The sequence below is a fragment of the Misgurnus anguillicaudatus genome, chromosome 21 (genome assembly GCF_027580225.2).
Source record: "Misgurnus anguillicaudatus chromosome 21, ASM2758022v2, whole genome shotgun sequence".
Lineage (NCBI taxonomy): Eukaryota > Metazoa > Chordata > Actinopteri > Cypriniformes > Cobitidae > Misgurnus > Misgurnus anguillicaudatus.
Window position 1 is genome coordinate 64,030,149 of NC_073357.2, and position 26,143 is coordinate 64,056,291.

The window sequence follows — 26,143 nt, forward strand, 5'->3', positions numbered from 1 at the left end:
TTTGATCAGTTGATCGATTTGTGTCACAAGTACTTTGACGTCCGCCTGTCAGTTCTTGCAGCGATGCATCATGACGAACACACATTTTAACTTTTATTAACTCTACTCTTTTTGCCATAATACAACAGTACAATGAGAAACATTGCAATTAAACAAATGTAACTCATACAATTATTACACAACCAACAAGCCAGAGTTAATAATAAATAATTAAAATAAACATACAAAAAATGGAATCATTTAACTAGCAATGTCACATTTGCTTGTAATCTTACACGCTCTATCTAATTGTTTACTTTTACAATTCTTTAGCATAGTACAATGTTTGAGAGAAATTTGGTTTAGAGTCAGACGGATCTGAAATCTGTTGGACACCGATGAGCAGGTAAAGTGACGTCACGATCAGATGATAAACAGGGAAGTGTTCATTAGTGATGAGAGAAACGAAGCTTTTCGAAGCTTCGAATCAATTGAATCAATTGCTTCAAAAATTTATTCAGTTTTTCAAAGCGTTCGAAACACCACACACACTGGCGATAGTGTAAAAGCAGATCTATTCAAACATTTTACACTCTTTTTTTAAACAAAATAATAGCAAGATTTTTATTAATATATATATATATATATATATATATATATATATATATATATATATATATATATATATATATATATATATATATATATTTTTTTTTTTTTAAACGGTTTAACTTAAGACATAATTAAAAGTGTATTATGTGTTTTCAGTTTTATTTAGTGCAAACAAATCACGTTTGCTAAAATCACGTGACTTGGCCAGTTTGAACCAATTGATTCGAAACAAACGATTCGTAAAAGTTTCGAAGCCTAATGAAGCAGTGGTTCGAAAGCGAGTATCACTAGTGTTGATGTGTTGTTTATGTGTAGAGAGTGTTGTGTAAGTTACTGACAGAAACACTTCTCTGAAGCTCGCGATCACAGGACAACATGAATTCATTGCTTTTCTTTGGTCTGTTAATGTTTGTGGCGGGGATTTGTTCAGGACACAAACCTCATCCATGCCGTAAGTATGTCCGTATAAAGATGAATCTAGATTTAAACTTATTTAGCTCACCTCAGTGGTGTGACGCAAGATTTTTATTCAAACGTTTTTTTTTTCATGTCAATGTTATGATCGTTTGCATAGGAAAATAGTTAAATAGAGTCCATCACAGTTCTGAACCTCGGACTGTGAGGTGTTGTTAATGAGTTTAAAGGTTTGTTTTTAATAACTCTCAGGTACTCCACCTCTGCTATCTGGAAGTCTATCTGTGGTGAGTTTTTTTTTTTTACTGATATTAACATTAATAAATCAGGACATTGATGGGTTTATTGTGGTAAAAGTGACGTAAACTTTTTTCGTGTATTAATTACTATCAGCAAATTCATGGTTTTACTACACTAACCATGGTTTAACTATGGGTTTTGACAACCATGGTTGTCAAAACCATGGTTATTTTGTGGTTACCTTGTTTTTTTAAAGGCACAGTATGTAAGAAATGTATATCAATTAATCATAAAATGGCCCAGATATAGACATTAAGAAATCATTTTCATTTCAAATACTTACATCACTGACAACAGTGGTCTGGCCAGAATATTGTCATTTAAAAAGTGGAGTTGCAGCCACCAGTTTTGTGATTGCAATACCAGTTTTGGCCACAATCCTACATACTGTTCCTTTAACTGTAGTAAAACCATGTTTAATTTTCGTAAGGGCTCATATAGTAAAAAGTCCTTATCTGTTTCTCAACAGATAGATTTATTTGAAGAATAATGTTTAATACAGATCCACTGTGAGCTCTGTGATAAGAAGTGTTGGTAAATAAACACCTGCGTGAATTATAAATCATAACTGTGCTTTCACAGCGCTTTAAAACGTTCAGGCAGTGTCTAAGTTGCTTGAAGACATGATACCACTGATCCATGTCATTCTTCCGCCATATTGAACAGAAAACCCAAAAAAGATTCACTGGTCACAAATTTTGTCCGAACTTCACAAAACTGGATTTACACGATCTTTGGACCAAGCCTCACAAATGTTACTAGAAGGATTTTTGACTTTAGGAAGCGTTTGCCCATCACAGCCCAAAAGATACCCATGGCGTAGTCGCCAAACAGGAAGTAGTTCATATCTCAGGAACTCTTTCACATATTGAAACCAAACTTTGTACATGAACTTGGGACTTCATTGTGAGGATGCACAAGATAAAAAAAATTAAATTTATTTTACATTTCACAAATCGCACCAGAGCAAGCACGCTTTTGCAGTTCCTCCGGAAATGCATTTTCTACTTTTTTAGTGAAATTAATAAAGTATTTTTCCATGTAGCATCTCAATATTATGATTGTTCACAGTCACAAAATATTTGCATAACATTGACAAGAATTAGAAAATTGTTCTTCTAAATAGAAACATTGCTAGTTCCCCTTAATTTTAATTCAATTCAATTCAATTTTATTTATATAGCACTTTTCACAATAGTTCAATGTTTCAAAGCAGCTTTACATTAAAGCAACACTATGTAGTTTTTTTACCTTTAAATAATAGCCGTTTCTCAATGTCAAGGATACTTCCTTGGCAGGACTAGTCCTTACAAGTCACTTCCTTCAGAGGCTAGGCGAGGCTCCTTTTAAGCATTCGGAGAACACGTTAAATGGAACAGGCTAGCAAGTGCACGTCATTACGTCATTGCGTGATTGAAAGGTGTGCTTTCGGTGCTGCGCGCATAGGATTGTGGGTGATTTCAGCGCGTGAAGAGCGCAAAGGATACAAATTTGCATCCTTTCCTGTATATGGGATATTTCTCGAACAAAGGACTAAGTCCTTGGATGAAATTTCAAGGATCCTCGACATTGGAACAGTCCTTCGACGGACGTCGATGACGTAGCATCCTCGAAATTCTAGCTTCCGAGGATCCTTCCTTGACATTGAGAAACGGCTAGAGTCTCTAAAATTATTTCAGTGATTGAACAACTTAACTGGACAAATTGTACTGTTGCTGCAACCTGAGCAGCCTCCTAGCTGCTACAAGCACACTCTGAAAGTGTCGGTGGAGGGTAGAGCACACAGCCCCGCCCCTCCCCTGCCTGCAGAAGGGTGTCTGATACCAGGCACTGTTGCGCTTTTCAACCACATGGGGGAGCTGTAAGTCATTTTTACATGGAAACTACATAGTGTTGCTTTAATAGATGTATGAAACCGAGAAAAACGAGGATAGTAATAATGTAACGTATACAGTAAAGTAGTAAGTTAAGCCAAAGGTGGCGGACGCTCCAGGGGATGAAAATGAAAAAACCCTTGAGAGAGATACATATATATTTATGTATGTGAATGGCTAAGCGAATTAAACTGGTTCCGCCGGTGGTCGCTGGTCAGGTATTGGCTTGGCATGTCATAGAAGGACGGTCAGTAGATCAGCGGTGTGATGACCTTGACGGTTGCAGGAACTGGGTCTGTATGTCTCATTGTCCTCGGGGTCGAGGATGAGACAGGGAGAGAGAAACAGAATCCTATTAGCGTAGGGGCTGTTCACTAGGGGTGGCACGGTTCATAAAAAAAAATCTGAACCGTTCGGTTCGCTTGTCTCGGTTCGGAGTGCGTGTGTGTCGTACGGTTCAACGGTTCATGGCATGCGCAATGTATGTAGCCTCGTGCCCTGTATGTGACCTCAGATAGCGTGTTCCCCTTTCGCGAATAGCGCGAAAGAAGAGGTGACTGGTGTGAAGAGTGAGTGCTGCCGGTCATGTTACGTGTATAAATGGCAAGAGGGAGAGAAAAAGAAGTCTGCCCGCAGTTGGAGGATGCGCCAGCGTCGCATAAGTTTGGTGTGTGGAAACATTTTTTATTTCATGTTACCTATGATGACAGCGGAAACAAAACAATACATACAGCCACACGCGACAGCCTTCTCTCCGACCATTTATCTAATCTGAGGTAATGAACACTGTTTTACGTCTTATCGTATTTAGTGCTATTTTTAGCCTTTCGTTGATAAAACGTTTCATTTTGCTAGCGTGTGAAAGTTGCGCGATCTTATTTCATAAACTGCCCCTTAAAGTAATCAGGACAGAAATGGTCAAAAGTGGACAAAAGAGACGGATTTAAATATAACAGGTGTAAACGTTATGTTTCTCTCTCGTCCACATATTCTCTCTGCAGTATTTAAGCAGCCTCTCAGTGATAAATCTTAAAGCTACACTAAAGTTGGCATTTTGATAAATGCAAGTTATCTTTGTGTGCTAAAAATGCACACAAAGTTCATGTAGATGGCAATACACATTCTCTTTTTTGCCAAATAAATGAAAAGCATGTTGAAATCATCAATGTCTTCCCTCTTGCTGTATCAAAATCTCGCCTGGCTTTCCTCAGTGATGTTTCCAATAATGTGCTTAAAGTCAAATTCAGTTTGTGCATGATTACATGATATAACTTTTTTTAATACTGTATCCTAAATTATGGATAATTAATACATTAATAAGATAATACATTTCTGGAGTGTTAAAAAAATAACAACAAGAACCGTACTGAACCGAGAACCGTGACCATAGAACCGTGATACAAACCGAACCGAGGGTTTTGTGAACTGTGCCACCCCTACTGTTCACATGTAATGCAAGTGTCATACATTATAGTGGTTTAAGTCAGCTCGGTTCCAGACAGGCTACCTATTGCGGCATAAGTTTATTACCCAGTATGAGGTATGTGAGTGCTTTGTTCTAGTCAAACTAACTATTGGGGGAAAAGTACATTTACTGGACATTTTATGTGAATGCTTTGTTAAAGAAGAATGTCTTAAGTTTAGATTTAAATTGATCGACTATGTCTGATACCGTTATTTTAGAATAACGTTATTGTAATGTTAAACTAGCCTTAAAATAACTTTAAATTTTTGTAATGAAAACTTCTCTGGCTAACAAAAACAAACCTTGGAAAAGAACATTCTGGAAAAGAACATTGACAGGTGCACTTTTATATGTCGATGACTTTATTAAAGATTATTTTGAAACCCAGAAGGAGAAAAAAAACAAGAGCTTCACATTGAACCTTGTTCCTCTCTCTCTCTTTCTCTCTCTCTCAGAGTGCTAAAGAAGGTCAGAACTGGGCTGTTGCCAAATATCGCTATGATGCGTTTGGGCAGCGCATTCGTTTGTGGGAATTTGGAAAATATGACGACAAATCATTTCATCTGAATATGTTGTTCCTCTTTCGGGAGGTAAACTCGCACTCACTCAGAGGAACTGAAGCACAACACTTTTATGTTATGCACAATCATAAACTTCTTACTGACGGCCTCGTGTGCCTAAACCAAAATTTCTTTTTTGTTTTTCCTTCATGTGTTTTATTAGGGTGTGGTTTACACCATCAGTTACAGGAACAAGACCTGTCAGAAAAATCTCCTCAACACGACCTTTCACCCATCAGAGATTCCCCGTAACGCCTCGCTGATGTCACAGGTAGTTTTGGGAGGTTCCTCTGGACCAGGTGAAGGTCTGCTCGTCAACACCTGGACAGGAGTCGTACCTGAGACTCAAGGTTAAGTCACGTGACTTTTACTTCAACACAGATTGTCTAAAGTTTGTTGAGTATCAAGACAACCTGCTTATTTTTAATCAGGATCCCGAAGCATTTTATGGTCCTGCTCCTTCCACAGAAGAGATATAAATATATTTAGACCATTTTACGCTTCACTTATACTGGCTGAAAATCTCTTCACGTCCAGTTAACAAATAATGTTTCTGGACAAAATCACAGACCCTGTCTTTATCTTTATGCCATCTACATTATGAACAGATTTATTATATAATTAACCCACTGGAGGAATCATTGTGTAAATGAAGTCCTTTATTATTTCTGCAGGTAAATATCTGGCCACTGTCACAGAATTCGGCTGCATCCCTGTCTCGATGTTATATTATACAGCAGAGACGGGCTGGGTGGTCACCAGGTGAGACAGGATTGATGTATGTGGTTGTGATAAATGAAAAATAAAGACACTTTCCATTAATAATGTCAAACTGTTTTTTTTTTCAGCTATTTTAATGCAGTAACCGGGATCGAGGACCCTGACGATTTAAATCCTCCGTCCTTCTGCACAGGCATACAAACAGAAGAGGAAAAACTCAATTTCTTCAGTGCCTTTTTCTAAAGAAAAAATAATAATTTTAACCTCCATACTGTAGCACTTCTAGTAATGTGAATGTGTTTTATTAACCTGTTAGCAAATTTAAATCATCAAACTACTTCTCTTACAGATTTAGAGTTCACAGACGTGAACATGTTTTAGTTTTACTAAATGATAACACAACTCTTTTGATTCGAGCGTTTATGGAGAAATTATTCTGCAGCTGTACAACTATAAAACTATTTTTTTAAAGGGAATAAAAACTTTCAACAATTTGGATGAGAATTGTTTGTTTTTCTATAACATCTAATCTCACGATTTACACACACAAACTCATTGTCTCCATCTTTATTGCTTTCATCATTCAGAAACTTCTTAAATAATGAACTCCTTATCATCCACATCAGTCAAACACAGATCATCTAAGAGTGATAAACAGTGAATATCACAAAGCACTAAAGAAAGAAAGAAGTATTAAATACTGACTGAAAACAGTTTATTTGTGCTGTAATCTGACATAACGTGTCATGAAAATCTGAAACAAACAGCCTCAATAAATGTTTAAGTCGACTGCAAAAAAATGACTTTCTTTGTATTTTTGTCTTGTTTTCAGTACAAACACTGAAAAACAAGTTGCATTTTTCTAATGAGCAAAACTACCCAAGAAAAAAGTCCAGTCTAGACAAAATATACAATTTGTGCTTAAAACAAGCAAAAATATCTGCTTATGGAGTAAGAATTTTTTTCTTGAAAATGTTCCTGAATTAAGTGTATAAGGAAAAAGTTCCAAGATTTTATTAGCAGATTCGTTTGCTTGTTTTATGCACAAATTCACTTAAATTGTATTTTTTCCCTAAAAACTAGACTTATTTTCTTAGGTCATTTTGCTCATCAGGAAAATGCATCTTGATTTTAAAATATTTGTACTGAAAACGAGACAAATTAAAGTAAGAAAGTCATTTTTTGCAGCGTTCATAAATAAACTTTTAAGTCATGTTGTTAATAGTTAAGGATGTCTTGGTGGTATTATGGATGGGTTTTGATTCTAATACAGTAAAGGAATTATTGATGAAGATGATTATTTAATTCTTAACAGCTAAACTTTAAATATTTCCCTAAAGCAAGCACATTTAACTTGCGTGAAAGCCAAAACCATCTTAAAGTTGAGCTCCTTCACCGAATCGCATGTTTATTTTTAGGAAATTGCATAAGAATGAAGAAATGTTGCTGCCTCAAGAACAAAAGATTTTTATATGATTAGTGTCAAACTAAACACAAGAGCAGTAATATGTGTAGAAGTATTTTAAGCGTTACGCTGCGTTCGTTCAGGTTTTACTAAGTGCTGAATTTCTCCTCAGGCTTCCTGCGCTGTAATCATTTTAAAGGAAGAGTTTATCTCAAACGATGTTTTGGTTATTGTTCACCCCCTCACTTTATCCAAACCCTGTACGCTGGATATCTTATTCATACTCTTAATCCTCTAAACACTTGTGAGGTTTTACTGTGAGAAATCTCATCATATTGACTTGATGAGAATGAGCAGGAAATTCTCTCTGACAAAACAAAAACGTAACTCGGGTTAATAAAGACGAGAGGGTGAGTAAATAATGTCATGGATTATGAAAAGACAAGCAGCTCTGAACTAAACACGTTGTCTTTGGCAGTATAGAATCTGATCCGTTTCCTGAGTGAAACTGTAGAATTGTGGAAGTGAGCATCTGATTGGACGAGGCCGCCGTGGCTCTCTGACAGGCAAGCGTTTACGTCATAAGGAGGCGGTGCACGTGCTGCAGCTGCTGCTGTGATAGGACGAGGCAGTGTCTCTGCTCGTTGCCGCGGGAACAGGGAATCGCCACTCTCCCGACCAGCACGGAGCCGCCGCTTCTCTGCTCGTCTTTGGCCTGAGAGAGAGAAACACACGAGCGATTATTGAGACGCTGAACCAGCGTGAAGCTTCACAGAGATGTTTGAGAGTTTGGGCATCAGACCTTGAGGAAAGAAGCGGCCGGGAACGAGGCGAAATCAGACGGCACACGAGCGCCAGGCTGCTGAGAGACGACGTGCTGCGACACTTCAGCCTGAAACAACAAGAAAACATCTTCAGCACGTCAGAAAAGACCACAAAGGCCCGGTGTTATTATGGGATGTAATCACTCTTACCCTCACTTTATCCAGAGTCTCATTCAGAGAATTTAATCTGGCCGCCTGCTCCAATAACTGAGCACTCGCACTCGCTGCAGACGGACAGACAGTTAGATATCAGAGACCATTAAAGTAGGGCTGCAAAAGCTAATCGCTAAAAACCGATAATGAAATTTGTTGTCAATAATTTAATTGTGGATTAGTTGGTCTGTGACGTCACAAGCTCCCGCACGACCGTCAGACACGCGTCTGCTTCATAAAGTGTGAACTTTCGGCACTTGTGAACTTGACGAGTTTTTACTGTAATCTGTAATGCTGCTATAATCCACTAGATGGCTCTTACCCAATTTATATATAAAAAACCTGAATCAAACTCCGTGTAAGTTTTGATAACTGTTCTGAATCTGATCTTTTGTATGTTTTTAGAAATCTACCCATATTTCAGAGGTCATAAAAGAGAACAAATGAAAGCAGGATGAAACAGGGTTTTTTTTTTTTAAGCAGAGGGTGTGTTCTTTTATTTGATATATTTGTATGTTTACATATTTATAGAAGAAAAATTTCCTGGAAGACATTTTGTGAAACTTTTGTGAAAATCACAAAAAATGCTGGCGGGCAATAAAAAAAAAAAGGCTGAAGAGGAATGAGTTAACTGCAGGTTAATGTTTTTTGCGGGTTAGAGATGGAGGATTTGGTTCATTAGTTGTTGGTAGTCTGTCTGTGAATAGTCACTGGGATGCTTTTAGACAAATTTTGTACTGGTTTTGTTACGCGTGTTGGTGCGTGAAGGTCTTTGTTCTGACACATTGTTTGTACTTGAATATAGATAAGCAATAAATCATAAATGTCCATAACTTAAAGCAGTGGTTTTCAAACTGGGGGCCGCGAGATGGTGCCAGGTGGGCCGCGAATGTTTTATGACATTTTATGAAATACATTAATTTAAAACCTAAAAAAAAAAATAAGGCTACTAACCAAAAGCACTACTTTTTTGTATAATTTAATGTTTTTTTTTATTAAAATGTTGAGTTTTAGAACAGTTTTTTGTCACAAATTTTCTTTGGGGGGCCGCGAAAGAATGCACCGTACACAAGGGGGGGGGGGGCACGCTGAAAAAGTTTGGGAACCACTGACTTAATAAATGGTTTTCCAACTATATTCTTTTTGACCCTTTTTTGATTCCAAATCTACATTAACAATATAGAAAAACATCTAACTACTCAAGTTTAGATATAGTGACGACGGTGACGGTCAAAACGTTTGTTTGACCTTGCTCCTTCACGCACTGTTGCTGTGGTAATTCTTCATCATAAATACATTAAGCGCCCTCTATTGGCGTGAAAGAAAACTACAACACCTACATAACCAAATGACTCCTACAACGCGGATCTGGCAACCCTGACAGTGACAGAAGCAAAAGCACAGACTAATGCTGTTTAATAAAGGTTTCATTTCGTCCTTTAATATGAAGTTTGTATTTTTTAAATTGTTTTTTCATAAAAATAGTTTTAAAATATTTTATCCGATTTATTGATTATAAAAAAATTAATTGTTAGTTGCAGCCCTACATCAAACAGACAGACAGAGAGAGACCTGGTGTTTTGCCGGTGATGTCCACCACTTTGACTCCAGCACTCATCTTCAGCAGGTTGTTCAGGAGAAGATCCGTCTTACGGTACAATGATCCCGAAAGGCCGTCAGGTACGACTCCCTCCTTCATCCCCGTCATACGAGCCACTTTCAGGGGCGGCAGAGACGCCAGCTGCTCGCGCATCTTCTCAGCCTTGAGTGGAGGTCAATCATTAAAATCTGAAGATCAGACTGAGCAGATGTCATCAGTTCAGATCCAAACAAACACATCTGTTCTCAGTCAGTAGCCATGTTTATTTTATGAACATTATAAAGTATAACAAAAGAAATGAGAATCAAGATGAAAAATCCCTTCATTCACAAAAAGGTTTTTTATGTTCTCCTGAGGTGGTTTTTGACGTGTGCATTAAAGAGTAAATGTGAATAATGTGAGATGGAAACGCATTTGCTGAATAAATTCTGACGTAGTGAACATTAAACCCATGTGACGTGACTGATGGTCTAGCTGTATCAGCTGATGTTGTCTTTATCATATATGAGGCTTGACGTCGTCGTAATGCCCTTGCTGTTAGTGTCTGCATCAAAAACTCTGCATTCCTTCTTCTGTGCACAGCATTCATTTGAACAATTACAAGCTGCACTGATAGTAAATTTATAACTTACCCAATCATAACTAAATGCAGTCCTATATCTATTTTCTAGGTGTCCAGTTTCAGTTACTGCTGTTTACTAGATTACCAATACAACGGTCATTCGCTCAAACAACTTTATGAAAACACACGGAATTCACATTTGTTTGTTTGTTTTTCTTTTTGCAAATTTTGAAAATTCGATTGAAACCCAGCTCGTGTGAAATTCAGAACCTCTAGCATTTCTTAATCCTTTGACGATAAACACATGCACACAAACACAAATCTGAGGTCTTTATCTTTGAAAACCTTGAGTCTGTAGTTTTCACTCTTCAGATGTTTAATAGCGAGTCGTTGGACGTCGATCTGTTGTTTGAGAAGAGGAGAATCCACCACCTGAACTGAACCTGCAGACAGAGCTCCAGATGTTCCTCCTGTACACAGAGATGAAGAAGTCAAACACATGCAGACCACACGCAATGAGAAACATCAACACCAATCACTGCAAACCTGCTCCTGCTCCCGTTGCTGTGACGATAGAGGCGATGCCAGAAGCTTGTGGTCCACGCAAACCCTCTGTGGCCCGTGATTGGTTGTTGATCCTTTGTTTTAGCTCCGCCTTCTCAGATTCTAGCTGATCTATATCTGCCTGCAGAGCATCCATCGTTTCCTCGAACTCTCTGTAGAAACACAAAAAAATGAGTAAAACGCTCACAGTCTGACTGAACAATATTACACATATTAAGGGCTTGTTATAGTCGTGCGTAGGTCCTACGGTGTAGGTTCCGCTTCGGTTTTCATTTATACTTTTGCGTCGTCCTCCGCGTCGACGTGCAAACACACGCGCAAACCGCTGGTAGGCAGTATCCACGCGTGTAACCACAGTTGCAGCGCGACCGTCGGAGAAGAAGAAGCTTGGCAAGTTAACCCACAAACGACGAAGAAACAGCAACTTGTTGTGTATAATTTGAGAAGACCAGCAATGATGGAAGTAAATAAACAGTGACTTATGTTTCAGTTTGAGTTAAATCACTCCTCAACTTGGCTCATCTTCGTTTTCACCGTCGCAAACGGAAATACCTATGACGCAGTTTTTTTTACCTGACGGGAGGGGTTCTGGTGGACCAATCACAGCGCTTGCGGTCCGCGTAGGACTGACGCGCTGTTAAAATTTTTGCGAGGTGCACGTCAGGCTACGCAGAGCTACGCACAAGCTACGGATAGCCTACGCCAACTTACGCACGACTATAAATCACCCTTTACTCTGAAAATTCATCTATTACACACACACACACACAACAAAAGATAAAAGATGACATCTCAGGCCCCGTTTACACCGGGTATTAAGATGTGTTTTGGTTAATGTGGTTTGGACAAGTGAATGATGTTAAATACAGGTATAGACAGTTTCATCGGGCGCACGTGCGGTGACGCGTTAAGCATCTGGTCCGAACTTTACTTCCGGGTTTCTGTGTTTTTAATGGTCTGAGTAGTTGCTTAAACTGAACTCTTAAACAAATACCTCGTCGAAAATAACGAATGTTTTGTGTTCCTATGTCATCTACGTGTTGTTTATTTTGCTTGTTATATAAATAAACCACTTTAAAATGACTTTTGTTATTATTTATTCTTTGCGGAGTTCACCAGAAGTTACGTGAGGACTGCGAAAGCCACTTGTTTATGTTCTTACTGCTGAAACCGTCTATAAACGAGGTGTAAAACGCTTATACTCCCTCCCAATGCAAAGTGTTAATAACTCGATGGAAAAGCTAACTACGCCAAAGTGAGCTGAACTGACACGACCTGACCCAAACCGAACTAAACCGTGGGGCACTCTGCAAAGGAAAAACTCTCTTTAAAAAAATACTCTCCAATCCATTTTCCAAATACAAAATATTTCCAATAGCAGTCACAAATGTAATGCATCGATCCATATCCATGTATTGTTACACCCCTATATATAAGTGCATGTCACTTTAAACCCATCAATTCTCGCGCCCACAGAGACACTTACTTCTCCTTCTTTTTAAGCAGAGAGAGAGCATCGTCTAGTTTGGTCTGGATCTTCTCCACGCGTTCATCTGCGTCTTTAGTTGATGTGTCCAGCTTTTTCTCCAACAAACTCAGACGAACGTTGGCTTCACTCAGCTCTTCTCCCTGTTAAACATGAATATTAATGAGCTCATTTCTTTATTCTCTCCTATGATGTGATCTGTTTTTATATTGTTTATTGTGTTTTTGTTGCTGAGAGCTGAAGCACACACAGATCATCTGTTTAATGATCATTTCAATTATATTTATAAAGGTAGTTACTTATAAATGAAAAGCACACAAGCAAGTAGTTTGATTATTTCTGACCTTGATTTTAAGGGATTTTTTCAGTTCTTTGATGACAGTTTCACGATCCTCCAGTTTATTTCCCAAACCCTCAGCATCCGTCATCTCAGCTCTCACTGCAGCTGCACGGATTTCCACTGGAGGGCACTGCAGACAAAAACACACACCGACACACACGCACACACACAGTGAGATCACGAAGAGAATCGTGATGTTATAAGATTGATGATGATATGAATGTTTGTGTTTGTGTACCGCTCGCTGAGGTTTTTCTGTATCATATTCTCCCTCCTGCATTGCTGTTGCCATCTTATTCATGGTTGTTATGACAGAAGTACAGGACTGACGGAGACACTCGTATGGATTCAGACCATGAGACCCATATACCTGTTCACACAAACATATACTGTATTTACTACTTTCATCAATGCGAGTGTGTGTCGTGTATGTAAGGAATAATCGATGACGGGCTGTTGAATTATTCTAAAATAATGCACGCCCGAGGTGGCAGAGTTACCACAAACATTGCTCTGGTGGTCATTTTAAAACATTTGAGAGGTCAGGTGTGTGTTTATCGCAAAATAATGCATACACATGGAAGATTTCCCAACCAATCAGAATAAAACATTGAACAGACCTATGGTATAAATGACTGTATGTGATGATGTGTGTGTGTGTTTTATGTGTACCTGCTCCACCACTTTAAACGTCACATCTTCGACCTTAAGTGCGTTCAGTCCCTCAGGTTCTGCCAAAGGTGCGATCATCTGAGCACAAGCGGCCGCAACTTCCTGCAGAACCGCAACCACACGCGTCAGCTGCTTCCTACAGTCCATCAGCGTCTCGCTCACCTACACACACACAGACAGACAGACACATCTCAAAGTTAAAGTGCTTTCATCTTAAGTTATTTACTTTAATGTTGATGTATCATAGATTGACGTAATGTAGCTACAGCTGATAATCATTGAAAACCTTCACTTTTACAGAGTTTATTTATATGTGAATGCAGAGAATATCCAGTGGTTTTAGGATTAAGCAACAAACAACAAACCATGGCAAGTAACTTAAATTATGTTGTTGTCTACATGAACCAGGTTTTGTAAACTTGCAAGAAAATAAAATCTACTCATTCCTATTTTGAAAGCATTATGATCAAGTGTCATTTTTTTGTTACGAGCATACCCAGAATAGGTTTTCCAAAAAATGCCAGAAATTCCTTGTGAAAATGTTACAGCATTATGAAGATGTTTGGTTTCTTTCTATGAGATCTTTAGGCACACACGTCTTTGGAATTTCTCATTGTCAACGTGTCATTTTAAAGCAACACTAAAGAGTTTTTGGTCTTTGCTCCCTCTACAGGTTAGAAGCGGAATTGTCCATTACCACTGTCGTAAATAATTTAGCCAACTGCAGCAAAGCTGGCTCTGATTGGATTGTAGGTCTGCCGTAAAGCAAGTTTTTGTAGTTTTCACTCAAACTACAGGACCGCGACCCGACGGTAGGAAACTTCTTAAAGTCGCAATGAAATTGAAATGAAAAACTACATATATTTTTTTATATTGTGGTATTATTAACAAATGACTTATCTGTGAGCTTCATTATTTTAAAAAAAATTTGTGTGTGCTCATAATCTTTAATCAAAAATGCAAATCCCCCCCCTCCTCAAAACGATTTCTCTTCACTTCCGGTTAAAAGTATGGCAGGTGGGCGGGGTCCGGGAGAAGATCGCAGCGATTAGTAATTAGCAACACGACCCAACTTCAAACGATCCAATCAGATCTCGATGGACAAATTTAAATCCAGCCCTGCCTTATTTCATCTCAAAAGCCGTTTCATTCGGATATACGTCACCACGGGGAAAATAAGGCAATCGCTACTTCCGTTTCATGGCGACTTTAAGTGCGGTTTTGGCCGATAGAGGGCTGCAAAGCGAATGTGAAAGTGCCGGTCACCCTGTTTCGAGTGGATGAACGACTGAAATTTTTTTGAAACGTTATTTTAAGGTTAAAAAAAAAATCTTTAGTGTTGCTTTAACATTGTGTTGTTGTCAGTAGTGTCTTTCTAATGGCACAGAGCCGTACCTGATCAGAGAAGACGAGAGCTGCAGGTATACCGGGTGCATCGGTTCCTGGCATCCTCCTGCGAATCTTCTTGCAGAATTGTCGAATGTCTCCACATGAAGTGTCCAGGTCCTTCAACAGCACAGAAAGCTCCGCCCCTTCCTGTCCTGCCTGCAGAAACGCCCGCAGACGCCCGACCTCCGCTCCCATACATTCGAGAGCACTCTGGGTGAACTACAGGTGATGAAAAACAGTCAAGATTATTGATCCGTCTATAAATGTGTTACAGAGTACAGAATTTCATCTTTCTTTATTGTAAAAAGTTTAAAGGATTGATGTGTGTGTGTGTGTGCAGTGTAGTGTGTTATGTGTGTGTGTACCTTGATGTGATCAGATAGTTGTATTGTGCAGTCTTCAGGTTGTTCAGAGAGATGAACAGTGTAGAGTTGCTGTAAGATAACACACAGCAGCACATAACAATCCAGTTATTATTTAAAGGCGGAGTCCATGATGTTTGAAAGCCAATGTTGATATTTGAAATCACCTAAACAAACACGCCCCTACCCCAATAGAAACTGGACCTTCTGTTGATAGACCCGCCCCACACATACGCAACCCGGCATTTGATTTGATTTGATTGGCTATAAGTGTGTTTTGGTAGTCGGCCCGTCTCCTTTTCCAACGCGTTTTTCAAACATCGTGGACTCCGAATTTAAAAGTGTATTAATTCACTAACACTAAATCAACTGTGACACATGTGTGTGTGTGTGTGTGTGTACCTGGTAGTATTTAATGGCTTTAGTGAGCGTCTCCACTTGAACGGTCTCATCGAGTTGATCTTTATGAAGCAGATCTATGAGGAAGTCTAGCGAACGCTCATGAACGCTCATCTCTGAGTACAGCGTTCCCATCCGCTTGTACACCTCCACATTACACTGACTCAAAGCTCTGACAGACAGACAGACAGACAGACAGACACAGCGTGAGACAAACACTAAATCTGATTAACTCAGGAATACACATCTTATCTTTCTCTCTTTCCATCACCAACCAACATTAACAAAGTAAGTGCTGTAAAAGATTTTGACACAAACAACTTTATGCTAATATCACAAGACTGATTTTCACCTCGACAAGAAATTTCACGAGGTTTTAACATCGTGTGTGTATCATATTCTGTTTATAATCATGTGTGTGCAGTGTACACTTGCGCTTTTTACACACATTTTGCATTGATCAACAGTAGCTGTGTTTTCATTACAGTACATTCACACGGGGCAAAAGCGTTAATGCTTGAAGGAAGACTGATTCCAAATTAAGTTCGGCAACGCATGACATCACCCATTAAAAGTAAATCAGAATTGTTAACGCTTACGACCGTGTTAATGTAACGTTATAGATTTGTGCAAAACGTTATCGTTATTTTCTATATGTCGACAAAAAAAATTGCGAAATGACGACATTTCCATTAACCAAATTAATGTGACTAAAACATAATTTTGTTCTCTTGAGATAAGTCATTCCAAAAACCTTGGCAGTGGATATGTTCGGCCTCATACGGGGGCGTGCAAACCGGCATGCGTATCATGTCAAAATACTGTGAGAGTGACTCGAAAGCATACAGAACTATCGACTCTTGAATCACGGTATTTTGATGCCATGCGCTGGAATAATCACGTGACCTTTAATTGCGAAAAAAAAACTTGTCGTCATATTTTCCTTTTTCGAATTGCCTGAAAAACCACCTCACTTGAGCGTAAAAACTGTTTTGCAATATATGGGAGTTCATGCGAAAATTTCTGTGTTTCCATTGGGCGCATTTTCAATTCGCTACATCAATTTGCGCAATTTGATGGGTAATGGAAACGCACTAATGTACGTGTACTATACCGCAGTTTCTATTTTATTGATGGATTTTCACGGTTTAATTTTAGAAATGTTATTATGTAAATCAGAGGTCTCCAACATTTTTGTGAACAAGGGCTACCACAACTGATAAAATAATCACGTTTACTTAATGTTATTTTATTTGTTGATTTATTGTTTGAAATGATAACATAAAAGAAGCCAAGGTAAAATAAAAAATATGTAATTAATAAATATTAAAATTGAGGCTATTAATAGAATGTGCTTTGGTGGGACACTCACAGACTGCGGCACCATGTTGGAGACCACTGATGGAAATGTTTGACACTTCTGCATGTATCTAATCATTTTCCCCACACACTGCTGTTGTGTAGTAAATGATGTTATATGTTAGTGAAGTAATAATAATGAAGACGTACAGCTGGTATTTGTGCAGCGTGGCCTGCAGCAGGTTTAGAGAATAAACCAGACCAGACGCAAAACTCAGCTGTTCTCCGGCCGGCCCGCGGAGTCCGGCGCGTTCTGAAGAACCGTTTAGATCAAACTTCTCTTGAACCTGTTTACTGATCAGCTCAGCCTGTAAGAAACATCGGTATGTTTATCATGCATATCATTTAACGTCACTGTCAACACAATGTGACTCATTAATACAACTATCACACTCAAAAACACATTTAAACATCCCCTTCTGGAGTTTCAGTTCTTTATTGTGTATTTACAGACAAACCACATAATAAACCATCTCTTGTTAATCCATGTGGATCAGGATCAAAAGTGCCATATAAACAAAATATGAACTCGTCGCTCTTCATTTATATCTTTGACTTTTATTTTGAGAAATGTTTTATAGAGACTAAAGGTTTTGGCTGCAAATTGTCCACTTATCAACACACACACACACCTTGCATATGAGTCTGGGTATCAGAAGCAACACGAGGATGCAGTCATGATCTCCTCCATGTCTCAGGAACGACTCGGGCATGAATGATGTCAGCAGAGCCACTTGCCGGTTGGCTTGAGTCACCTCCATCTTACGGAGCTCCATCTCGATGGCCTACACACACACGGATCAGTAATGTTTTTAGAGACCTGAGTAAAGTATAGCAAGCAAACACTGAAGTTTAATTTTACCTTCGCATAAGCTTTGGTCTCAGCAAATTTGATTTTAAAGTCAAAGAGCTCGGCCACGGGCTGCTGCTCTTCTATAGTGCTGCTCTGCTGATTGGTCAACTCTCGATTCACTTCCTGTTTGTGCAGAACAAAGATAATAACAAACAATAAAGTGCCATTAAAATGATGTGCCCAGTATAAATAAACTGAACTTTACATCATAAAGAACAAAGAGAGAAATAAAAATAAACTTCTGTATGTGTAGATGGAAGACAGTAGCTGGGAGATCTCTTTTTGTTCTGCTTCTGTTTCTCATCTCTTTCCATTGATGACAGTACAAGAGAAAGTGTGTCTCTGTCTTCTCATCGGTGTCTCACTGACCTGAAGTTGAGTGGTGAGCTCTCTGTATTTGGTGATGGTTTGCTGATAGTCAGCGACCGTCTCTTGGGCCGCCTCGACTCTTTTTTGGGCTTCTCGGACTCGCGCCCCTGCCAGGTCCAGCTGTTCACGCAGTTCCAACTCTGTCTCGCGCGAGTTCTCCTGCAGCTCGTCGTTCATCTCATTTATAGCTTCCTAAATCACAGTCATAGGTAAATGGTTACTTTGGTGTGAAAAGAGCTATGGAAATATAAAAGCTTGAATGATTCAGACTGATGTAATAATGCCTCTGTCTCACCAGATCACTGACAGTCTCTCTCAGCTCTCTCACTTTCTCCTCCAGGTCCAGATTTCTCTCTGTCAGCGTCTCTACCATCTCCTCAGCTCCCAGAGCAGCGTCCACCTGAAAACACACAAGACGTGTTTAAATAGCTCTCAATATGATGACTGTTTATATCTTAAAGCACAATAACAAATGTTTGTTGTTCACTATTATCTGACAGCATCACACATGCACACACACACACACACACACCTGCTCTTTGAGTTCATCTATGGTGGCTTCTGCCTGCTTCATCTCCTCCTGTAGTTTCTCTTTCTGTGCTCTCAGTGTCTCCAGCTCTGAATTCTTCTTCTCCATCTGTTTCTGAAGCTTTATGTGCTCCTGCTTCTCAGACGAGGACAAATCCCTCATTCTGAACACACACACACACACACACAGCTCAGAGGGTTTATGCGACTCATGAACGCTGTGAAAATCTGGTCAGTGCTCACTTTGTTAAGACAGATTTTACAGAACAGCTTGTTCTTAAATGCTTTTCGAAATGCTTCATTTTCTTTCATTTCAAAGCACACAGTTCTACTGCACAACATGCACCTTCACAAAATATACAGTTGGTTCATGCAAACAATGCTTGCAACCTCTGCCCCAGCACCGCCAAAGACTCCACGAAACTCTTATCAGAAACCCTTGCCGTGTGTACCATGTGAGGTTTTACCTGACCAGAGCTTCTTTCAGACGACTGTTCTGCTCCTCCAGCTGTTTAAGTTGATAACTGGACGCGGCTCCGTCCGATCCTGAAACCAGAGAGACAGACTGAAGGTCACGTAACGTCACGGCAGAGGTGCATACGCACGCTTAAGATGATTGTGTACCCTTCTCCTCGATCTCGTGCTTCAGGATCTCCAGGTCCATAGTCAGCTCCTCCACCTTCTCCTTCAGACTCTCCACCTCCTGTTGGAGCGACTCCGCTCTCTCCTCAGCCATTTCTTTGTCGAGTGTGGCCATCTCGATGGCGTCGGCGGTATCTGCCATCTCCTCCATGTATCGATCTTTAGCCTCCAGAGCCTCACGGGCCTCCTGCAAAATGAAACGATTGCAAGACACTTTTAAAGAGCACCGCTGGAGACGCTTTGTACTTTTGATTTGAGAAATTCTACCTTGTCAAAGTGCTCATTTAAATACTTCCAAAAAAACTTTACAAGAATTCAACAAGTGAGTGAACACAGATTTTCCCCCCAATTAAATATCTTCAACCCTCTGTTCATCTCTGTTTGAAAACATAAAATTGCAGGTTAACTTTACAAGGGTTGGCATCACACTACATTTATAAATGAAGAGTTTCGTTGCGAAACGAGATAACTCCGTTTTTTTAATTGTTCAAAAATCTCGTTTTTTGGTTGTGCGCATTCCAATTAATGTCAATTCAACTGCAGTTGGTTTGTTTTGATTTAAACCTTCATAACTTAACAAATACAGCTACGTAGCACCATAAAACAAAATAATAACATGATAACATAATAATAAACATGTTTTGACAAAAATGTAAAAAAATTGATTTATCTCGTTTTGCAATGAAACTCTTCAAATCATTGTTATTTGCTTATGGCTGTGAATCAGAGTAGGGTAGGATTGTAGGATTTATTTTTAAATAAATTAATAAATAAAGTATTTATCTGCTTTTTGAATAAGATGCTAAAATGCTGTGCATGAACTAAAGGAAAAAGTTAAAATATACAATTCCTAATGTCAAAAATTAATCAAGATCTCCAATCTTACAAACTACAGTTTGTTCCAGTGTACATGTATTTAAACTCTCATGCCTTTAGTTCACGTTTCAGAAATGTTACTGGGTCCCCTTTACAGGCACAATCCCAGGATCAATCTAGCAATATTATGCCAATTTTTTGTGAGGAACAAGTTGTGTTGTTATATAATGAGTTTGAGCGGCCCTGCACCTTTTTAGCCTCCTTAAGCTGCTTCTGTAAGTCATTTTGTTGCTCCTGCATCTTGATCTTCCACTCCTGTAGCTGCTCCATCTGGATCTTGTGTTTCTCCATCTCCTTCAGCTTGACTTTATCCTCTGAACGCTTCATCCGCAGAGTCTCCAACTTCTCTTCCAGATCCTTCACTTGAGCTCGAAGAGACTCTTCTTCCTGGAGACGAACAGACAGACCTTCAGTCAGACAACTAATATCACCATCAGGTCAAATCAAGAAATCAATGACTGATTTTTAAGCTGTTTCTCACACAAATGAGATTTTGAATAAAGTGCATATGGACACCTTTAGTGATGCTGCGGTAGAGTCTCAATCATATCCTTGCTTGTAAGGGAACGATTTAACTAAAGACTCAAACATTTTCCATTTGTGTTCACATTGAATGAAACGACAGCATACAAGTTTGGTACGACACAACCATTTGATCAAACTTACACTAAACAAATGAACGTGAAATGACCCTGTACTGGAAGACACTCACTTTGCTCTGGGTTGTTGTTGTTTGTGGAGCACTGGAGCTGCCGCTGGCCTGTGGTATAACAGCAGATCCCAGTGCAGTGGATTCAGTTTCCACCAGAGCCGATTCCGCAAACCCAGAACCAACAGATGGACGGCCGGTCTACAAACAGAAGAGCCAGAAACAGACAATGAAACTTCACTAGAGCACACAGAGACCCTTTACCTTAGCATGTGCACCCTGAAAAGTGAGGTGTGATCTGATCTCAGGTCAGTGGTGCAGATGTGGGATCAGGTTTTGATGTGTCTGTGATGTCATTGGCCTGAGATTCAGCTACTGTGTTTACTTGTCAATTTGATTTCATGTCTGATGTCACAGACTAGTACTGTATATGTAGTCAATTGTCATGATCCTTTTGATCTATTAAAAGCTTCCAAAAACAAATTGTGACAATATGATTTTCTTTATAAAATAATGAGATTCTTAAGGAATGATTGGATTGGATTCAATACTGACACTGGTATGGTAAAATTTTGGGGTAATACTAACTGTTGGACATTTTTATCGCAGTTAACCATTAAAGGGGACATTTCACAAGACTTTTTTAAGATGTCAAATAAATCTTTGATGTCCCCAGAGTAGGCCTGTGAAGTTTTAGCTCAAAATATTATATAGATAATTTATTATAACATGTTAAAATTGCCGTTTTGAAGGTTTGAGCAAAAATGTGTCGTTTTTGTGTGTGTCCTTAAAAACGCAAATAAGTTGATCTCTGCACTAAATGGCAGTGCCGTGGTTGGATAGTGCAGATTAAGGGTCGGTATTATTAAAGCCAAATTTCACATATTTTTACCAAAAGTTACTGGGTTTGATCTATTTCACATTTTCTAGGTTGAGCAGTGGTTCCCAAACGTTTTCAGCCTGCGGCCCCCCTTGTGTACGGTGCATTCCTTTGCGGCCCCCTAAAGAAAATTTGTGACAAAAAACTTTTCTAAAACTCAACATTTTAATAAAAAAACATTAATAATTATAAAAAAATAGTGCTTTTGGTTAATAGCCTAATACACAGAATTTACGATAAATTTATGTATTTCATAAAACTGGGACCCCCCTGGCACCATCTCGCGGCCCCCAGTTTGAAAACCACTGGATTAAAGCACTTGGGACCCAACTATACCGCTTAAACATGGACAAAGTCAGATTCTCATGATATGTCCCCTTTAAACCGGTAATAGCTGGCTCACGTGATTTCAGTCTGAAAGATTCAGGAAAGGTCGTTCATGAGCAAATATTAAGCATAAAAGCCCATGTTTTTCGCATTGCATTGTGGGATTTTTATGGAGATGAGCATTTTAGTGCACTGGAAGGATTTGGTGATTGACACAGAGCCCAAAATCAGTGCCCTGTCTACTGAACCCCCATGTGTCTGGACCCTCAGAACCAGGTGCTACCGACCCAGTGAGGATAACGGAGGAGATGTGAGACGTACCATAATGAGAGAGGGGAGGGAACTGGAGCTGGACAGACGACTGGGAGTGTTCCACTGTTACTCAAAATAAACACCATGAATAAACATAACGCTTTTCATAAGACCGCGTGCAAGTGAGCTCAGATTGTTTAATAAAAAACAGTGGCATCTTCTGAATAAAATGATAGTGCATGTGTGCGATAGCGGCAGATTAAAGCTACCGAGTTCAAAGAAAAACAATAACTGTGCAATACTGTAAACTTCCTATTGTTTTAAACAGGACTGCTCTTCTGCAGCGAGAAACCAAACCATAACATTTCAGAGTCATTCTGGCCACTTGGACGGTCACGTTAGGCACACTGCATTGTGGGATACAGTGCTGCACCACTGTGTACTCTGTATACTTTGGCAAATCTAGTAAACAATTAATGTATTGCATGCAAAAATAAAACAAACTGTGCACAGCAAAAATATTAAAAGTAATGCGGTATTATTGCAATACAAACACAGCCATAGATTAGACCCGACATTCCCAGAATGCTTTGCGGCTGTGTTCAGGCTCACCTTGGTACTACGGCGTGTAGCAGGCTGAGGGATTGACAGAGGGAGGAGAGATAAGCAGAGAGACACAAACACCGTAACACAAGAAAACAAAGAGAAGCAGGCAACAAAAACAAAGTTGTAAGGACATAAGGAGAGAACAATTCAGAGGAGCTATATTAGAAGGAGAGAAAACTCAGACAGGAGAGGAAGAGAGTTAACAATGAAGATCTGTAAAAACCTCACATTATATAGGACACTACAATAACAAATGACACTGATATTCATGACAATGACAGACATGCTTACTGTCTGATGAGATGGGCAATGCTCGCTGTATATCACAAAATCTACTGTACTGTAAATATCGTTATCATGAACCAATCAGCATCTTTTCTGATTGCATTCTTACAGGCAACATCCAATGGAAAGACTTTGTGCGGTCATGCAAACATGCTGTGCGTTTCAGTGGGATGATATTATTGCGACTGCAAATACACCACCAATTTCAAAGTGAACCCTGATGATGGAAAAACCAAAAGAAATGCAGAAAATGATGAATGAACTCAAAGCGTCATTAAGGGCCAGATTTACTAACAGCTTGGGCCAGTGCAAACTCTCACTTAGTAAAGACGCGCAGTGGATCATTAGCGCTGAAAAGGTGTGGTCTAGTTATTTTTGTGACTGACCTTATTGCATATGCATTTCTAGGAGTTTCCCTTTTCAGACGCATAATTTATGGGAGGAGATTATTAAAATGATTCGCTAATGTTTACGCATGTGATATGACTGGTATTTGTTCCATTATTTAACGCAGAAAAAAAGCATGTCTTAAATCATTTTGGCCTTGAAATGGCTTGTTGCTGATAGGAGTTGGCTTGACAGAGATCAGACCGCATGTGATAGAGGATCTTTTAACACGTAACAGGCTGCTCGAGCTGAGCCCTTGAGCACACAGGAGATCGGCACATTTCTGCATGTTTATTGTAGCACTTCCACTCATGAAACAACAAGTGAGAAACCTTTTTGATGGTGTACTGGTAGCGGTTTCTTAAGCTGCGATTTTACACCTCAAATTTTCATCTGTGATGTCTGTGGTGCTGAACTCAAGCTCATCAGGTGTTAGTACATCACCTGCACCTCTTCAGCTCTCCTCATTTGCAACTTGGGATGTCCCGATCCGATATGCTGGATTGGAATCTGGGCCGATCTGGGCATTTTGGCTGGATCGGACATCGGATAGAGGACTGACAACATGACCGATCCAATTCCGATATGTGTGTTAGCCGTGGTTATTACTGACAAGCTATTTAAAGGACAACTTATTATAAAAGCACCATACACGTTTTATGCACTATATTCAAAGTCTTTTAATACACTCAATAGCTTCATGTGAAGCAACAAACACACATTTAAAGATATTTTAGTTCACAGAAACACTGTATCTTACTCGTAAACTGAGTTAATCCACTGGTGAAGCGGACGGATGAAACGCGTCATTCACACACACAAGATAACTGTAGGCTGTTTTAAATAGTGATGCACCGATGTATCGGCCGCCGATATTTAGGCCGATTTTTGATGGATTTGAAAAAAAATCGGCAATAGCACGAGAAAGGCCGATACCGATTGTTTATTAATTAACCGCATAAAGGCAATGAAATGCATGTCTGATGTTCAATTAAAATTATTTTAATTATTTTATATTTAATGTTCTGGTGTGCACCATACTTAAGCACCGACAGAAAACCTTGTCTTGAACAATAAAAGAAACAGACTGCACTTTAGTGGGGGAAAAGAAGTCCAACTTTTTTTGAAGTAGCAATCGGTATCGGCATCAGTATCGGCCAGAAGTTGTCTGTTTAAATCTGTATCGGCCCAAAAAATCATATCGGTGCATCCCTAGTTTTAAACATCTGATTTTATAAAGTCTCAGTAAGCCGTTGAATGGATGCAATTCACTTTGTGCTGAGCACACGATGCATCTATTCTCTTTGTGTTTTAACAGTTATAAACTTTCTATTGCGGTGTGAGGATTCCCATGAGATGATGATTCAAGGGCATCAATTCTGCACCCAGAAAGCCCATAAACGTAGCGTGTATATGATTTAGGCGCATCAATTCTGCACCCGGAATGTGCATAAAAAGTCCGGTCAAACGCATAATTCCCAAAGTAACCATTTGCAGACTAAAACTTTTTTCCTATGACAGTTTTAAGCAATTAAGGAAAAAATATTTAGCATACTTAATTGATCAAACGTACCTATTATATGTTCCCCTAAACACTAGTAAATATTAATAATGACAATGTTTCCTGTAACTTGTAAATCATTTTAAATTATTGATTAGGGCTGTGACGGTGGCAGTTTTTTACCACGGCGGTGGTAATGCACAAATTCACCGCGATGGTGCGGTGGTTATAGATTGATTATGTGTGTGTGTTTGTGGGGGGGAGCGCATGCGTGTATGTGCACTAGCACATTGATGCATATAGGTCTTAGACATAATGTATACATATATTTTGAAATATAAAAATGTAAACAATGATCAGATATACAGAGTGTAAATTCTTTCTCCGCGGTGGGTGCTCGTCACAGCGTCAAGCAATGCATAGGTTACTTAGCAATGAAAGACGCTCTGAAGCGCCCACGCGCTTTGAAGAGGAGGAAGGCTGCACGGTCACGTGAAGCAACTGTGCGACCTCCGGAGGTCGCTGCTGTATATGTCATCAAGCCTGGTTTATTATTTTCAGACATTCGCAAGTCATAAGCATTTTACAACAATGTATGATTAACAAAGAATAAGTGTCAACTTTATAATTGTTAATGTTATAAGTCTTGATGACGTATGCAGCTTGCAAATTCGACCTCCGGGGGCTACAGTCTTCGGACCGAGAAAAGGCCCCTTTCCTCATTTTTCTGCCCCCAAGCCAGCGGGTCATCACTGATATCAGTGCCTTCCCTTGCAAAATAGCACATTAACTCCGCATCTGCTGGCTGTTTGCGTTTACACGAACCTGAAGACATCTCACTGGGCGAGATTGTACTTTATATTTTTCATAATTTGTGAGGTGCACACTTCCCGACCGCTGGTTGACTCCACCACCGCAGTGTTGCGGTGGTAATTACAACCGTCCCAGC

The 26,143-nt window shown here is 39.3% G+C and overlaps 2 protein-coding genes across 5 annotated transcripts in view; one reads left to right on the forward strand and one right to left on the reverse strand.

Moving 5' to 3' along the window:
- Positions 1-837: 837 nt before the first annotated feature.
- On the forward strand, positions 838-6,418 carry epdl1 (ependymin-like 1). Its single transcript, XM_055218278.2, has 6 exons — positions 838-1,042; positions 1,258-1,292; positions 5,100-5,234; positions 5,368-5,554; positions 5,879-5,966; positions 6,053-6,418. The coding sequence occupies exons 1-6, from the start codon at positions 967-969 to the stop codon at positions 6,165-6,167; spliced, it is 636 nt and encodes a 211-aa protein (XP_055074253.1). The 5' UTR covers positions 838-966; the 3' UTR covers positions 6,168-6,418.
- A 481-nt stretch (positions 6,419-6,899) lies between these two features.
- Positions 6,900-26,143, reverse strand: part of dctn1a (dynactin 1a) — a 31,123-nt gene continuing 11,879 nt past the window's right edge. The window contains exons 6-30 of one of the 4 annotated variants that reach the window (XM_055218259.2): positions 23,028-23,051; positions 22,485-22,538; positions 21,020-21,157; positions 20,497-20,694; positions 19,414-19,618; positions 19,257-19,335; positions 18,794-18,953; positions 18,557-18,661; positions 18,262-18,453; positions 17,902-18,015; positions 17,672-17,824; positions 17,190-17,347; positions 15,684-15,852; positions 15,285-15,353; positions 14,926-15,138; positions 13,531-13,692; positions 13,097-13,228; positions 12,863-12,988; positions 12,519-12,661; positions 11,015-11,184; positions 10,814-10,938; positions 9,879-10,068; positions 8,304-8,377; positions 8,132-8,221; positions 6,900-8,044 (exon numbers count right to left, since the gene is read on the reverse strand). In XM_055218259.2, the coding sequence (XP_055074234.2) occupies positions 7,904-8,044; positions 8,132-8,221; positions 8,304-8,377; positions 9,879-10,068; positions 10,814-10,938; positions 11,015-11,184; positions 12,519-12,661; positions 12,863-12,988; positions 13,097-13,228; positions 13,531-13,692; positions 14,926-15,138; positions 15,285-15,353; positions 15,684-15,852; positions 17,190-17,347; positions 17,672-17,824; positions 17,902-18,015; positions 18,262-18,453; positions 18,557-18,661; positions 18,794-18,953; positions 19,257-19,335; positions 19,414-19,618; positions 20,497-20,694; positions 21,020-21,157; positions 22,485-22,538; positions 23,028-23,051 (3,384 nt within the window). In that variant the 3' untranslated portion in view covers positions 6,900-7,903. The remainder of the gene's footprint in view (positions 8,045-8,131; positions 8,222-8,303; positions 8,378-9,878; positions 10,069-10,813; positions 10,939-11,014; positions 11,185-12,518; positions 12,662-12,862; positions 12,989-13,096; positions 13,229-13,530; positions 13,693-14,925; positions 15,139-15,284; positions 15,354-15,683; positions 15,853-17,189; positions 17,348-17,671; positions 17,825-17,901; positions 18,016-18,261; positions 18,454-18,556; positions 18,662-18,793; positions 18,954-19,256; positions 19,336-19,413; positions 19,619-20,496; positions 20,695-21,019; positions 21,158-22,484; positions 22,539-23,027; positions 23,052-26,143) is intronic. The other 3 variants (XM_055218266.2, XM_055218270.2, XM_055218274.2) reach the window with 3 other exon arrangements.

Coding starts and splice junctions, on each gene's coding strand:
- epdl1 (XM_055218278.2), top strand. CDS start 967: ATGAATTCATTGCTTTTCTTTGGTCTGTTAATGTTTGTGGCGGGGATT. Junction 1,293..5,099: donor TATCTGGAAGTCTATCTGTG/GTGAGTTTTTTT, acceptor TCTCTCTCTCAG/AGTGCTAAAGAAGGTCAGAA. Junction 5,555..5,878: donor AGTCGTACCTGAGACTCAAG/GTTAAGTCACGT, acceptor TTATTTCTGCAG/GTAAATATCTGGCCACTGTC.